Source organism: Dunckerocampus dactyliophorus, chromosome 3 (assembly GCF_027744805.1).
Source record: "Dunckerocampus dactyliophorus isolate RoL2022-P2 chromosome 3, RoL_Ddac_1.1, whole genome shotgun sequence".
NCBI classification, from domain to species: domain Eukaryota; kingdom Metazoa; phylum Chordata; class Actinopteri; order Syngnathiformes; family Syngnathidae; genus Dunckerocampus; species Dunckerocampus dactyliophorus.
Genome location: NC_072821.1, coordinates 36,851,328 through 36,868,672, shown reverse-complemented (window position 1 = coordinate 36,868,672; position 17,345 = coordinate 36,851,328). Strand labels below are relative to the sequence as shown.

At 43.6% G+C, this 17,345-nt stretch overlaps 1 protein-coding gene across 2 annotated transcripts in view; it reads left to right on the top strand.

Annotated features, from left to right (window-relative positions):
• Positions 1 to 17,345, top strand: part of itfg1 (integrin alpha FG-GAP repeat containing 1) — a 165,597-nt gene that overhangs the window by 118,129 nt on the left and 30,123 nt on the right. For both annotated transcript variants that reach the window (XM_054771194.1, XM_054771195.1), the window contains 2 exons: positions 2,189 to 2,339; positions 4,437 to 4,545. In XM_054771194.1, the coding sequence (XP_054627169.1) occupies positions 2,189 to 2,339; positions 4,437 to 4,545 (260 nt within the window). The remainder of the gene's footprint in view (positions 1 to 2,188; positions 2,340 to 4,436; positions 4,546 to 17,345) is intronic.

The window sequence follows — 17,345 nt, the reverse complement described above, 5'->3', positions numbered from 1 at the left end:
AGACGCTATCTTTTGACAACTGGCTGGGATTGATTGTGTTAATAGCAACTATTAAATTTACAATAAATAATTAAATAAATAAAATTGATAGTAACTATTTATGTATCTACTTAGTTTTTTGGTTTGGCTACTGCCGTTGATGTTGACATAAATGCCATTGTCTCATTGTTACTTTGTATGTTTGCGCTGGTTTTGCTGTTTTCATTCCGTCATGCAGATTCTTGGAGGGAACGTGTTTAATATTTGAGAAAGTGGGTTAGTGTGTGAGCGGTGATTGTTTATTTAGCGTCTGAGTTTATGAAAAGTGCATCACTGCCGGCCTTTTGAAGACTTCAGCTGCACGGAGGAGAGGAGCGTTGATTGCGTCATACGCAACCACAATAAAGCTTTACGTTGTGTTCTGTTCTACTGAGTCGTTCCTATGAAATCCAAAGTGCCGCAGCTGTTGTTCTTCTCTGAGAAATGCATGAAATGAAATCAACACACAGAGTGAGAACATTGTGTTTGCAAGAGATGTGAGAGAGGTGCATCGCCCATTGAAGACAAGATGGCGAATGTAACAGGCGAACCTGCAGGGGTTCCGGTAGCGTGAAATGAGCTCCTCTTGCATACTGTACTGTACTGTACTGTACTGTATTCTCTGTCCTCTTTGTTCAGCTGGCTGCTTCAGCTTCATTGGTTTGAATCCAGCAACTGTGCCATCAGGGTCAGGTGTGGAGCAGATGCACCACCGTGCTATTGTGCATTAAAACCTGTCTCTTAATCTTCCCTTCCTTTAAAATGCTTTTATAATGTTATACTCTAGCGACCCAACGCTGTTTTTAACCTACAAAAAAAGTCAGGTCAAAAAAAGTCTAAAAGGACAGGTTGACTTATTTTCTGAGTCTATTTTTTTCTACATGCAAACCACCATGTGGCACTAAACGACTTCTCAGAGCTTTTCTACCTGTCACTCACTAGTGAGCTGGTGTCGTAGATTATTAAATAGGTGCACTTAGACAAACTGATCTGAACAATAATAGCAAATGAGGTAAACCGGAACCAGAACTGTTTCCTGGAATTGTCTAAGTGTAGACATGTTTTCACCAACTTTTGGCAAGCACAGATGATCGATAAGAGGTGGAACTCAACCCTTGATTAACTTCGACCTGGAGTTCATGATACAATATATTTCCCCTTCTGGGGGTCCCTAAACCTCCAAACCAAGCGCAAATGTCTCCCTGTGTCCCAGTATGAGACGTATAGTACGCACTTTAATTGATGACAAAGGTTGTTTCTTGAATGGAGTCCTAACAATCACGATGCGATATAGAAACCCGCTGAGAGGGAAAATGTGTCTCTGAGGTTGTTAGCAAGTTAGCAAACAACAGAGGTGGAATTATGGTGCTAATTTTAAGATAATGATCAACGAAGCAGAGTCACCAAAGTGACTAACGAAGGCTACGTTCACTCTGTAGGGTATGATGAGCAATTCAGATTTTTTGTTAAAATCCGATCTTTGGTCGTACACATGACTAGAAAAATGCGTCTTGTAAATGTGAACAAGATGCGTCCAGGAAGTGATCCACATGCACACAACATGACGTCACAGACATTGCTGTGGGCGCATTTGTGGCATTTACAAGGATTTTGTTTTGATTTTGATTTTATTTAATCAACTGATTCCGCGTGGGAGATTAAGAAGGAAGAGGCTTCCTTCTAGACTTTTGCCTATGGCAGTTTATGTGGGAACCTGCTGAGATGTCTGTTCCGAGGGGCGTGTGGGTTAGACGTCGAAGCCAGGAGTGGTGAGATGTAGACATGAGGCGCTTCTCTAATGCTTTTGTAATTTTCGTGTGACAAGAAGAACTTTTGCCTACATCGGTGACGCCTTTCAATGACGTAATCGTTGGAACTATGTGACCTGTCCGTTCAGACTGCAGTAGCTCCGAGACATATCGGATTTATATCTACAGTACATGCGAACAAGGCCTGTGTCGTATTTGAAAAATCTTTTACGAAAAATGTCTACACACATCACATAATCAGTATTTACCAAACTGTACTAAACTGAACTTTACTACACAGTATACTGATGGACGTATTGCACTGTATATGAGACACAGCATAAGTGTTGATAGTGTGAACAAGAAGCTTCCCTGTGTCCATGTAAGTTAAAACATTGTCTTCTCCCATCTCTGTGTTCCAGTGCCAAGCAGGCCTTCCTTTTGGAGAACGTGCCCTGCAGCATCCCCAGCTGCCAGAGCGTCGGCAGGATGTTTAGCATCCACTGGGACCAGTCGGACCTGGGCGCCATCCCCAACGCCATCATGGCCACCTTCTTTGACATCTATGAGGACGTGAGTAGACACTCGTCCATCCGCGTCAGCTCGCACTGACTGCATCGATGTGAAACGGTCTTTTTCTAGTTGACACATTTCTATTATTTGCAGCTGCCGTCCTCATATTGGGTCACTTTTTTTTCATGTGACGACGTCTGTGTTATTAGGGTATTTGATGGCAGATGGGGAATAAAAAAAAATGAAAAAGCCAGCGTTTCGTAGAGAATGAGATTCCCTTTAAAGCAGAAAAGTGGATTTAGGTCTTAAGCTTTTCCTCCACTCATGTCAACAAAATGACTTGAGCTACTGTTTTTTTTCTTGCTTGCCTAAAAGTAGTACTTGAGCTTTGTATGTGCGTGTGTGTGCGCGCGTGTGCGTACGCTGCAGTTAAATGCACATTCAGCTCCGACTTCAAAGCATTTTTTCGCCCAGCTGTTGTTTGCACAGTACAAGACATTCATTTATTGTCTCACACACACACACACACACACACACACATTATCTCTCCATCAGTGTGCGTCACATGCTGGTCATTACTGATAATGTGGTGGGAAAGGACAGGTGCTTGTACACTCAACAGAAGTAGAAACGCAACACTTGTGTGTTTGCTCCCATTTTTCCTGAGCTGAACCCAGAAGATGAAACATTTTTCTATATCTCTCTCAAATATTGTTCCCAAATCTGTCTAAATAATTCATAATTCATAATCCATCCAGCTCACAGGTGTGGCGTATCAAGATGCTGATTAGACAACACAATTTTTGCACAGGTGTGCCTGAGGTTGGCCATAATAAAAGGCCAAAAGTCCAAAATGTGGAGTATAATATATACACACACTAAGAGCATCTTTCGACAGGCAAGTGTTTTGGATACAAAGTTCTGCCATACCTTCACAATTTTACTTCCTCTAAATAACACACATGTTCTGCTGGTTTGAAGCAACTACTTCAAAAATGCTTGTCAAAGATCCTCAATATGACAGGAGTGCTGAGATGTTTTCAAGGGACTGCTGCAAAAATACAAGTCAAAGATCATCTATGAAGGACAGCAGCACTCTGCTGGCTTTAAGCAACGACTTCAAAAATGCTCATCAGTGATAGTCTATATGACAGATGCGTTGTTGGGTTTTAAGCAACTACTGCAAAAAGGCTCGTCAAAGATCATCTATGACAGGCGCTCTCTGCTGGTTTTAAGCAACTACTGCAAAAAAGGCTCGTCAAAGATCATCTATATGACAGGCGCTCTCTGCTGGCTTTTAAGCAAATACTGCAAAAACGCTTATTTGATAGGCATGCTGTGGGTTTAAGCAACTACGGCAGAAACGCTCGTCAAAGATCGTCTATATGACAAGCTCGCTGCTGGTTTTAAGCAACTACTGCAAAAATGCTAGTCAGAGATCCTCCATTTGACAGAGCACTCAGACATTTTTTAAGCACTTACTGCAAAAATCCAAGTGGAAGATCCCTCATGTATGCCAGGCGCACTCTGCCAGCCTTAAGCAACTAGTAAAAAAATGCGAGTCAAAGATCGTCTATATGACATTGTTGTGTTTTAAGCAACTACTTCTGCAAAAACGCTTGTCAAAGACCATCTGGATAACAGGGGCTCTTTGCCGGTTTTAAGCAACTACTGCAAAAATGCTTGTCAAAGATCTACGTGACGGGAGCGCGCTGATCTTTTTAAGGACCTACTGCAAAAACGCTCCTCGAAGATCATCTATATGACAGGAGCTCACTGCTGGTTTTAAGCAACTACTGCAAAAACGTTCATCAAAGATCATTTATATAACAGGAGCTCTGCTGGTTTTAAGCAACTACTGCAAAAACGCTCGTCAAAGATCCTCTATAAGACAGGAGCGCCCTGTTATTTTTTGGGAGCCGCTGCAAAAACATGAATCAACGTTCCTCGATCTGATGGGAGAGCTCTGCTGGCTTTGAGCCACTGCTGCAAAAGCGCTGGTCAAAGATCGAAATGGCACGAATGCTCTGCTGTCGTTAAGCAACTACGGCAAAATAAGCGTGTCAAATGTTGTCTATACTGTATGACGGGGGGCATACTGGACATGCTGTTTTTGTCTTGAGGACATATTGGACGTGCTGCTGTTTTTGTCTTCAGGGAATATTGGACATGCTGGTGATGAGCCAGGTGGAGGGCAGGAGAGACTTGATCATCCACGCTTTGAAGAACAACTTTGAAGCCGACGCCTACTTTGTGAAAGTGATGGGTGAGTCGCCGTCTGGCGCAGTGTGTCTCTCTCGTCAGCGGGGGAGGACAGCCGTCAACTCACCCCAAATATCCCCCCCACCACCCTGCCTGTCGCCTCTGTGCTTCCTGTGTGACACAAGTACAATTTTAATATTTTATCCTCTCGTACTGCTTCTTCCGTTTTTTGGGGGGGATTTTTTTTTCCCCTTCTCCGGAAACAACCCCTCCTGGACTCATTAGAATAAGTAAACGCCAGCATCTTCCCCCTCCCCCATATGGAGAGCAGATGGTCATGACTATTATCTTCCATTATAATTTAGACTCTCAGCCGCGGGCTCCTTTGGACTCACATCTTAATGTGCAGAGAGGGATCCGCTCTTCTTTTGGCTTCCATCTGAGCCGAAATGCAAGTAGCGTAAAGCATGAATAGGCAGCATTTAACAGCATTACAAGCATTCACTTTTATTAAGTTGTGCATTATTTACATCCATTATGTGTGTCCCACGGGGGGGAGCGTTACATAAAGCTCATTGGCATCTCTTTTCCAACGCAAACTTGTTGTCACAGGTGAATCGTTTTATTTGCAACATGTCAACACGGGCCAAAAATGATATTTTTCCATTTTGATCAGAAGACTGCTTACCTTATTAATGGAGCCCTTTTTAGGTACATTTACAGTATGATTAACAGTTTTAGGGGATCCATCAGCCACCTACAACCATGCCTTTGTAGCACTGAACACTAATACAGTCATCCTTAGCTCCTTCAGTGCCTCCAGTGCTGCCCACACTGTTGTATGAATTACACCAGACCAATTAATCTTTTGGAAAAGAAAACAAACTTACAATATCGCTCGGAGACTCTGAACATCCAGCAGCAACACAACGTTTTGGCATGACTACTATTTTGATGAAAAATATACCGAACGAAGTCGACGATCTACCTCGAGAAGCATTGGTTTACTTAGCGTCGGCTGAGAGGTGTTACTCGGCTGATGCCATCTCCGGAAATTACGCTTTGCTGTAACGAGTTCGTCATGGCTGACGTCATGAACTATAAATGTAATTTTTCGCATTCAAAAAGCGAACAATGTAGAACATAATTACAAACAATATACAACATATTTAAGCAAAGTTGATAAATCATGTCAGTGAGTCTTTAATGTATACCTTGTGGGAAATCGGTACACCTCTTTACGGAACCGAATGTTCCATATTGAAAAATCCGAATTTGAAAACACCTACTTCCACGCCAAACTCAGTACAAGTCACAATTTTTAACCCAATTAAATTTGACAAAGCTCAATTTGCATCATGTTTACTACTTGTGTGATGCGTGACTTCACGCTCATCGTGAACTCGACACGCAGAAAAACAACAACAAAAGACACGGCTTCAAACTGCCAGCTGTTTATCACCTGCCTTTTAGGTGTTTTTTTTTTTTTTACCTCAATAACAGTTGTATTTCCTTTCATTTGGCGTCTTGAGCTGAAATGGAGCTGCCTTCTTTTGAAGTCAAGACGTCGGAGCGGCGTCAGTACCTGGCGACACTTGCCAGGAGAGCAAAAATAGTTCCACGGGAGGGTGAGGGACAGGGAGGGGGCTGAAGGTGTGTGTGTGTGTGTGTGTGTGTGTGTGTGTGGTGGGGGGGGGGGGGGGGGTCTGTGCACGGTGTAATCTGTCACTCCGCGCTGCTCATTAGCAAGAAAAAGAGCATCGTTCATCCTTTTTTCCGCTGCACAGTTGGCAAACAGTTGTTCCGTTGTCTTTTGGGAGGGGTAGGGAGGGCCTGCTTGCTCCTCTTCTGCCTACACACACAAATCAACAGCGTGTACATGTAAATACGGCGGCTACACACTGTATTTATCACAATCTCAGAGCTTGGAGCTGTTTAACGCCCACCAGAGAAATGGAGGCGGCCATATTTACTTTCTAATCCCCGCGTCGAAGTGCCCAGATAATAATACATATATAAAACATGACGCTACGTACGGCAGCTGTAGAAAGTAGCAGTGTTATAACTACTGCTGCATTACCCGTCCAATTCAAGTGAAAAAGAAATAAAGTGCGAGCCAGTTGATAACACAGCACACCGAATGACTTTGATGCGTTAGCGCTGACGGTGACTGATGGCGACGGAGACGAGACGCTGAAGGACACGCGACGGCGGCCCACCTCCAATGTAGATGGATGACGACGCCCACGATTTTAATAATGGGACTGGAGATAGAGGACGACCGTTGGAAGTGACAAGAGAACATCTCCTATTGAGCACAGATGTATTTTTGGACAGACTACTGAAGCCACGCTTCTTCCACAAAGAAAGTGTCCAAAGGGCGGAGTGGGAGCCATTTCTGCTCTGCAGTTGTTTTTTTATTCTTTATTTTTGAGCTATACAGTATTAATAGTTGCGCTATCAAATTATTAGAATGTTAAATCAGATTAATAACAGTTTACAAATAGTTCAATCATGATTAACTAATTAAATTCCAGCCATTTTTCAAAAGACAACCCCTCCAGTACTGGCCATTCTAGATGATTTTGAGTAATTTTGGAATGTGGCTATAAAAACATGGAACATACCAAAAGAAAGGTTAGGCTTTCATCGGAAAATAAAAGTTTGCTTACTTGCATGAAAATAACAATTTATTGACAAATATAACACTTTTACAGTTTTCACATTTGGAAAGAAGCTGTGCGTGTGCATGCGTGTGCATGCATGCGTTAAAGTTTCCCTACAATGCGTAGCCTTCTGAATGCTACGCTCCTCCATGCTCTCTCACTTCCTCCTTGCTGTCAAGTGCGTTAATACATGCAAAAGGTGCAAGCCGAGCTCTTATCAAATGCACTTCTGCCACCTTGGGCTCTAAAAGTCACATCTATTAGTGTGCAGTTGCATCATCACCTCTTTTTGACCCTCCATCCATCCATTTTCTATACCACTTCTCCTCTTTAGGGTCGCGGGGGCATGCTGGAGCCTATCCCAGCTGACTTCGGGCAACAGGCGGGGTTCACCCTGGACTGGTGGCCAGCCAATGGCAGGGCACATATAGACAAACAACCATTCACACTCACATTCATACCTACTGTATGGACAATTTAGAGTCTCCAATGAAGCTAGCATGCATGTTTTTGGAATGTGGGAGGAAACCGGAGTACACACACGAGAAAACCCACACACACACACATGGGGAGAACATGCAAACTCCACACAGAAATGCCCAAGGGAGAATCGAACCCAGGTCTTCCAGATTGCCCGACTGTTACTGTGTTGGCCTCATGCAAAAAAAATACGTAAAAACGTATTTGGGATTGGTCGTTCGGGTTTAGAAAAACGTATAAATACGTCTATGGTATTGAATGAGTTGAGGGCCCGCATCCTTCTGAGAAGTCAGTCTGCAGAGAAAGCTGCGTCAAACCCTATTTAAATAGAACCGCCTTGCTTTGGGCGGATTTCCTGGTTGTGTCTACATGTTAGCATTACTGACTCACTACAACTACAATGGAGGTCCTACAAAGATGACCATGTCTGGAGTTAGATGTTGAAATGCATAAAAACTCAAAGTGAAATTTGTCTGCCCGTAAGTATTGGGGGGGTATGGCTTTGAGTGACCATGGAGGATGGTGATGGTGTCCTCCAAGAAATAAACAAGTGAAACGAAGGATGCCTTTGAAATGAGATGTCCTTCAGACGCCGTCACCCTTCAAATGCAGCTTCGACGATACGGCTTGTGTAACATTTACTGAAAATGAGTCACCACACAGCCATTATTGTCTAAATAGCTTGCTGTCAGTGAACTCTAGCTCCCCAGTTTGCGGCAGCACTCGTGCAGCACTACTAGTGAGGACAAGCAATATAGAAGATGGATGGATGGTGACTCTAACCTCCTGTAAAAGATGCAGGTATAGCTAGGTAATTGGATACATTGGATAAGGTATATCCAATGTTACTTTCTATTGTATCGTTGCTGAAAAGTTAGGGATGGACTGACTTTTGTGAGATATCGTATCTTGAAACTACAGTACGCCCACGCCAAGACACAGAGATGCTTCTTCTAAAATGTCAGAGATTTTATGCATTTTTACACCTACGGAGCAACTTGCAAACAACGAGAAGCAAGCAAAAGCGCAAAACTGTCTGTCACACGTTGCTTCGTGCGGACGCTCCATCCGTCTTATCGTGTGAACGCCAGCATAATAGCTCTCTCTCGCACCTCCAGTGGAGAACAGGCCCTGGGGGTACTGTGTTGTGGGGTTTTTTTTGTTGTTTTTTTTGCTTCTCAGATGGGTAGCCTTTCACTGTAATAAGTGAGTGAGACCCCCGCACATTACACTTTGTCAGCACCCTCCTTTTTCCTCGACAGTCACACCCACGCCCAGTTAGTGAAAGATGGAGAGCTATTTTTCCGAAGACGGCGTCCCTCAGCCTTCCACTGAGAACTATCGAACCTGAAGGATCGACTTTGTGTCCGAGCGTGACACATTTGTGTGCGCGTGCGTGCATACGGTATATATGTGTGCGTGCGTGTTGTTGAGTGAAAGGTACGGTCACATAATGTGCTCAAGACTTGCCAGGATAAATCCATCACACGTCGTTGTCACAGCCCCTGGACTCAACCTGCCCTGCTCTGACATGTTGACTCTGACGTGACCCCCCCTCCCCCCCCCCACCCACCTCCCACCCCACCCCCAGTCCTCAGAGAGCCTGCACCTTAGGACCGCATCATATTTGTTACCAAATGAAAGAATTCCAACAAGCCACATGAAGCAGAACATATAAAACATTAAACAAAACAGAGCATTAGCAGCCTTGCCGAGGGAACACGTCCATTTTTGTGTGTGTCTGTAGTAGGGATGCCGCTTTCCATGAAAAAGCATGTGATGGACATATGCCGATAAATTCCTTTCAACGGCAATCACCTGTGGCTCGTACTGCGATTCCTGCGTGTAGTGTAGCGTCTTGGGTGGCGTCCTTCCGCTTTCCTTCACATCGCACGGGCATGCCAAAACAAAACAAACATGTCTGCCGTGTGGAACTTGCCTGCCAACACATGGCTCACGGTGTGATGATCAGTCAAACGGCAGTAGGCCTGTCACGATAACAGATTTTGCTGGACAATAATTGTCCTACAAATTATTGTCGATAATCGATATTATTGAGACCATTCTTTCATTAATTATGTGGCATAATAATGCGAGTACAGTGTTCCTTTGCACTATCCCGATTCACCTTTCGTGGATTCGCTGTTTTCTGTTTTTTTTAGTGCTTCTTTTTTATTATTATTACAGCGTATGAACGCTGTTACAGGCCGAGCCTGGCCCTTTAAGAAGAATTGCATTGTGGGAGTTGAGTGTCTCTCTTCCCTCTCACGTCTATCTGCACCACCCATTGTTTTCTGTGTCCTGATTGGCTGTCGACCATTGTCAGTCAGTCACCTTCATGCCGTCCTGCCATGTCTCCTGTGTCATCACTAGATTGCTACAATACACTACAGTACAGCAGAACGGCGCCATAACGAAAAGGCACGGTCACAGGAGTGAAATATGCGTGAGTGACTTCATAATTTCTTGTGTTGATCATTAAGGTTGATCATTCAAACAAAGGCTTGAACTTTTTTGAGAGTGTTTAAACAAGAGAGAAATGTGAGAAAATGTTATTGCCTGTCTGAGAAAAGTGTATAAAGTGTATGGTGAGGGGTTTTACAGCCTTAAAACATGTATAATCATTGTCATAAGAAGTGAAGTTTGCTACATTTTAACGGCAACGTCATGCAAGGTTTGCTTATTTGCTGAAGAAAAAATCAATCCAACTTACAGCTCGCACGTCTGTAGCTGACTTGACGCATAGGGTCGAGCTTGATTTTAACACGTGTAGCGAAGCCTCCTTTACATGATTGTGAAAGAAGCCTCTAAAGTCGCACAAAACGCCAGCTCAAAGCCGTCTTATTGGGATGGTTGCATCAGTTAAAAAAGGCAACTGCAGCGGGAAGTGACTTCAGCAGCTGGTGTTGGGTGTTGCAGGAATCACATTTTAAATATAAAAATAAATAAATCTAAATGCATTCCTATGAAGTGCAGTACAAAGCCAAGTGGTGCTCCACTTTAAGCTGCAAAGACAGACTGGAGGACGCCGTGGCGGCGCGGACAGATGGGTGGCTGATTGCTGCCGCTGAGGAGGGAAGAGACGCGAGGAGAAGTCTTAAAAGTCCAGAATTAGAAAGAAGGATGAAGTGATGGGAGACGCGGGGGGAGGAACATTTTAAAATGTGTGTGTGTGTGTGTGTGTGTGTGTGTGTGTGTGTGTGCGTGCGATGTAAAAAGAGACTGACAGGCAGAACTGTAGCTGTTGATTAGTTTCCTGCTCACTTATTAGGATGCAGATTAAGCGGCATTGAGGAACATCTGTGAGCTTCCCTCACGACTCCACCTCATCTCCACCCCTCACATCCGCTCCGCTCCTATTGCCGTCAATCATCCTCATCCCGCAAATCCCGACGTCTTGGCCTCCTCGCCCGTTCCGGCCACCGCCCGTCCTCCGCTCCCATCCTCCCATGTCTTTTTCAGCCTGTCTCTTCTGTCGACAAGCATTTTTACATGAAGGCTTTCAGTGGGTCTCTGCTGTCTGGGGGAGGGGATGACTGCCGCTTGCATGTTGTTGACAGTGTTCTCAGAAGAAGACAGCGTGCTCTGCTCGTTTACGTTGACAGTTCTTGAATGGGACTTCAAGGGACTGATACATTGGTGATTCACGATGGTCAAAAAGAAGAAAACACTGCTTTTTCCACAGAACAGTCCAAGCCAGGGTCACCATCATAAATGATTTATTTATATGTTCTCTTGGAAAAGAAAGCCAAATGTGTTTTGCCCAAAAAAAGAAAAAAAAGCTGATTTTGTGGTTCATTTATTCATATCGTATAGCAGATAGCAGGGGTGCAGCCGGGAATTCTGGGCCCCATTTATTAAAAAAAAAAAAAAAAAAAAGCACGTTGCTCCGCCCCCTTTTTTCAAATTAAGTAATTATTAAGTTGAATTCATAATTACCTATTTTTTGGGGCCCCCTGGCAGTCAGGGGACTTTGCAATTGTCCTGGCTTTCTTCCCCTTATACGGTGCCTCTGTCCAATAGCACTCATCATAAATAAATTGAAAAATGTGTAATTAAGCCATGTGATGGGCGCATCCCTAGTCTGTAGCTTTAATGCTAATGAGCTGTGTTTCCAAGAAGCGCTATTGTGTACTTTGGCCACGTTTGACATATAATAGATGTCGTATACTGTGTCACATAACATTAAGGGGCTGAACAGGAGGACGGTAATGTTAGCACACTAGCAGAGCTACGTGAGCTAAAGTGCTAACATTACACTCACATTTTAACAGCAAAGTCATGCAAGTTTTGCCTATTTGCTGAAGAAAAAAACAATCCAACTTCGAGCTTCCACGTCTGTAGCTGACTGCTTTTCCCGTAGAACATAATGCAATTAGAAATAATGGAAGCCAGGGTCACCATCATGAATGATTTATTAACTGGGTGTCCAAACTTTATCCCCGAAGGACATACAGTATACTGCTTTTTAAAACGCTCGCTCCCAACCATACGTCTTTTTGTGCGAGACACAAATAGAGGTGATGACGCAACTGCAGGCTAGAAGAACTCACTTATCAAGCGGTTTTAAGCCATAAAAGCGGTCATAAGGTGGCAGAAGTGCATGCACCTTTTGCATGTATTAACACACTCGACAGCTAGGAGGAAATGAGAGAGCGTGGAGGAGCGTAGCGTGCAGAAGGTTACCCATTGTAGGGAAATTTTAATGCATGCACACGCATGCAACACGTTTTACTTTCAAGTGTGAAAATTGTAAATACAGTACTTAATGGTGTTATATTTGTAAATAAATGATTTTGATGTAAAACTTGCAGCTGCACGCATAGGGAGGCTTCAAAGTCTATAAACTCGTAAACTTTACATAGAAACACGCCCACATATGACGTCCGCCATCTCCTGGTGTAAAGTATTAACTACATGAGGCAGCAAATTCAGCAATGTTGCAATTTTGCAACTTTGGCTACACTTCTTATATGTATAAGAAGATTATATATGGCGGACCACTAATGCGTAGGCTACGAGTTCACCGCGGGAACATAAGAGACGGTCGCCTGTCATAGCATATCGCAAGCTACCGAGCTAACGAGTTACCGTCCAATTTATTTGTTCAAAACTTAAGAAAGGGCATCAAACTGAGTGAGGAAGAAGGACAAAGTAAGAAGCCACAAATGTACCACTTCCACACGGAATGGGAGGATAACTTTTTTCCGCTCTATCATGTAAAGGTAATGAAATCTAAGGTAATGTCTCCTCAATTTAACGTTGCTGACGCCTCGTGAATACATAGTCATAGTCATAGTCATAGACATAGTCAACCACAAAATAGTCAACCAAAAATCATTTAGAAATTAATTAATTTTTGAAAAACCTCATTAGAGTGAGGGTGCGATGTTCGCACCATGATGTAGCGAGGGACGACCGTACACTTTTTTTCCTCTTTTTTTTTCTCCTTGTGCATTGTTGTCATGATATATTGACTGCATTCCTGTAACATTTTGTCTTAAAAATCGCCATATTCTAACTTTTTCCACAACCTAATTTTCCAAGAATTGAAACTTTATTGTTTTTGTTTGTTTCTCATGTAATGACTTTTTTCCCTGGAATATTTCAAATGTAGGCAATTTTTATGATATTATTATGACATTACTGTCTTAATATTTTGTCGGGTTTTTTTTCTTCATGTTTAGTGGGATTTTTACAATGTGCCGAGGTCCCATTAAAATACAGCCACGGGCAGTTAATGGCCCCCGGGCCACGCTTTGAACGCCCCTGGTCTACGCTAACCAGGCTAACAAGTGATGATGCATGAGTGTACTTCCTGCATGTTTATTATATATAATAAGTACTTTTTAACTTTAATAATGATTGGGAGTGCATTAGAAAATGGAAAGGAAAACATAGTTCTCTTTGACCACTTGGTCATTTATCAACAAGTACATTGCACAACACAGCAGCAACAGAACCAACGTTGTAGTAGCGATACGAGCATGAATGAGCTCATTTAACACGCATGACTTTCACACCAACAGCGGAGTGGCGTTTTAAAGCGCACGCAGAGCTAGATAAAGCTGCTGGATGATGAGCAGTAATGATGCAGGAGTTAATGAGGAAAAAAGTACATCAGGGGGTTGCCTACAGCCACAGCTGTTAACTCCACATTGTTTTTGGACCCAGCGTGAATTTGAGTTAGGAGAGTTGACGGACTCAAAGGTTGGGCTTACACCACTTTCTTCCAAGACATTTGTGACAATTGTATGCTTCTTGCTCTGTGGGTACAGTTTGAGAAATGCCTTTTTTTGGTGGAGGAGGGAGGATATGAGCTGGTACCTCTCCAGGTTTACATCGTCGTCCATGGCTGTTTTCTTGAACGGGCCCGTCTTCCATTCCCCAAGCCCAAGTCCTTGCAGGCTGCTGCCACTCCCAATGATCGGTGTGATCACTCCCGATGGGGGGTAACGTGAATGTCTTTACACGTTCAGCGCAGCTTTTTGAAAAGGCTACAACAACAGGCAGCGCCTAGTTTGGGATTAAACCTTAGCACTGGGCTTGATTTATGGCCCAGAAGGCTAATCTAATCACCTGCAAATTCATTTTTGCGCTCCGGGATCATTAGCCCGTCAGCATTACTGCGCTGCAGTGAGCAGACATTTACGCTAACTTGGTTCATGCGTGGTGTAATGGCTGTCAAATAAAACCAAGTCCTCCGCTGATATTTCTGACAGCTAATAGTTGATACAAAGCAGCATGTCAGCAGTGTGTTACTTCCAGTGTTTGTCAAAATTGAACTCCCCAGCAGTCCTGATGGGGGACGGTGAAGAGCTCACTGTTGCATTTGAGTCCCCCCGGTAAAGTGGAAGTGCTTCATCTTACTTACAGTTTGACTAGACGGGACACGGGCACTTCAGACTTTGTCTAATGGAGTCAAGCTGGGACGTGGCCGCTGCTGCTTTGTCTGCCTCGCTCTCATGAAATCTCAGCGATCCCTCTGGAGGGGATAAGTCAAGAATGACGACGCTGACAAAATGTCATGGAAAGCAGACACTGACATTATTGTCTTTTTTTCTGGACTACAACTACACTGAGGAATGGCTCACACGTATATAACTCACTAAAGTGAGTACACCTCGCACATTCCTGCAAATATATTGTATAGCAGTGTAAATTTGCTTGGTTTAGTCTTTGTTGCTGGCAGCAAAAGTGCATACTGCGTACTAATAAAGGCCAATTAGCCTTTTGTTCTCGCCGTGGTCATGTGACTCATTAGTAGGGATGTTTGATAATATCGGCCCACCGATTTGGCTTAAAAATTTAATATCAGTTAATATCGGTATCGGGCTTTTTCCTATAATGAAAACCGATTTTTTAAAAAAACAAAAAAACTGCTGTATATAGGCCTACGAGCTCCCGTACGACGGAGCCGGCTCGCAAATGATCTCATCAAACCGCGTTGTGAAGCGTGTAAAGAAGCCTTGGTGACGTTATGTCTTTCGTGTCTCCTTCGGATATTAAAAATGCAATTTGCAATGACTGCAAAGCGTTGGTGATGTGAGGCTGAACCAAGACTTCTTCCTTCAATATTCCAGATTCCCAGAGCGAAAGCCATCAATCAGAAAATATGTGTATCCCACTGGATAGTCAGGCCCCTTTTTAGAGCAAGACGCCGGATTCACCAAAAGCGGACTTCCTCGGGCCACGCCTTGCCATGCCCAATCACAAGTATTTGTCAGATGTTTTCAAATTTGTACAATGTTGTTGACAGCCACGTGGAGAAGCTAATTTTTGATGCTGTATCCATTAGCTTCACAACAGATACCCGGTCTTCCAGCCTGAGCCAGGTTCGCATGTTGAGCTTGACCGATCAATGGCGAGATAAACACTTTGTGTTAATTCCACGACAGGGGATATGTGATGTTACACATAACAGTATCGGTTGATATCGGAATTGGAAATTGAGAGTTGGACAATATTGGCATATCGGCTATGGGCAAAAATAGATTATTATGGGAAAAATTGCCTCGGTTTTCAGACTTTTTGGTTTTCGTCTGACCTTTTCAAACAAATTCATAACGACGATACATGGCGGTGGTCCAGCGCTGCACGAGTGCTGCCGGGACCGGGGAGCTGCATTTCATTGAGGTAAACATGGATTCCAACATGTGCTGTGACTTAGTGAAGCAGGGCTTCACCCCGTTGTACACTGACTACTAAAGTACACCAAAGTTGACGTTCGATAGTATTGTCCCCTGACAATATGGAATAAAATGCAAAGTACTTACATCGGTGTGTGTATTTGCGTGCCCGTAGCCACTAGCGCTGACTCAGCACGTCATGTTCCCCCCCACACCACCATCAAGGTCTGCTCGTCACATTTGGCCGCTTCATGCGTCTTGTCTGCGTGCATTTTGTGTCCGTGACGTCATGTGACCTGACAGCGAGGGTGGGGGGGAGCCTGTGCACATTGTTGCCATGACTGCCCGCCTTTTCCTCACATGGCGTGCCAGCGAGCATTCAGGTGAGGTCCAAAAACCAAGTAAAACCCCTTCCCGTCCCCCGTCTCCCCCAACCCAGATAGCGAAGTGAAGGCATAAGGTTAAAGACGTGTAGCAAGAAGACGACGAGATGCTCTTTTTCTTTTTTTTTTTTTTTTTTTTTTTTTTTTTGTTCCCACAGTTCACTGATGGAAGTCTAATTTTAGCATCTGCTCTTACATAAGCAGGAGAGAACATTGTCATGGACTAGAAGTGGGTTTGTAGTGCAGTTACAGAATGAATTCCATCTGATGTGGCTGTGGTACTTGCAACGAAACAGCTCGCCATTGCTAGACCCATTGGTTCCCCCTGAATCTTAATTGTTCAACAGTTGGGATGATCATATATACTTTCTGTTTGTGGGAAAAGCTGTTGAATCTTGTAAAAAAGACATTACAGAAGAGTAAAAGCTGTAGAATCAGTTCCATACACAGTGGTGTGAAAAAGTGTTTGCCGCCTTCCTGATTTCTTATTTTTTGGCATGTTTGTCACACTTAAATGTTTCAGATCATCAAACAAATTTAAATATTACTCAGGGACAACACGACTGAACACAAAATGCAGTTTTTAAATGAAACTTTTTATTATAAAGGGAGAAAAAAAATCCAAAGCTACATGGCCCTGTGTGAAAAAGTGATTGCCCCCTAAACCTAATAAGTGGTTGGGCCCCCCTTAGCAGCAAAACGGCAATCAAGCATTTGTGATAACTTGCAATGAGTCTCTTACAGCGCTGGGGAGGAATTTTGGCCCACTCATCTTTGCAGAATTGTTGTCATTCAGCCACATTGGAGGCTTTCCAGCATGGAGCGCCTTTTTAAGGTCATGCCACAGCATCTCAATAGGATTCAGGTCAGGACTTGGACTAGGCCACTCCAAAGTCTTCAGCCATTCAGAGGTGGACTTGCTGGTGTGTTTTGGATCATTGTCCTGCTGCAGAACCCAAGTTGCTTTCAGTTTAAGGTCACCAACAGATGGTCGGACATTCTCCTTCAGCAGAATTCATGCTTCCATTTATCACAGTAAGTCTTCCAGGTCCAGAAGCACCAAAACAGCCCCAGACCATCACACTACCACCACTATATTTTACTGTTGGTATGATGTTCTTTTTCTGAAATGCGGTGCTACTTTTACAACAGATGTAATGGGACACACACCTTCCAAAAAGTTTTAAATCATCAGACCACAGAGTA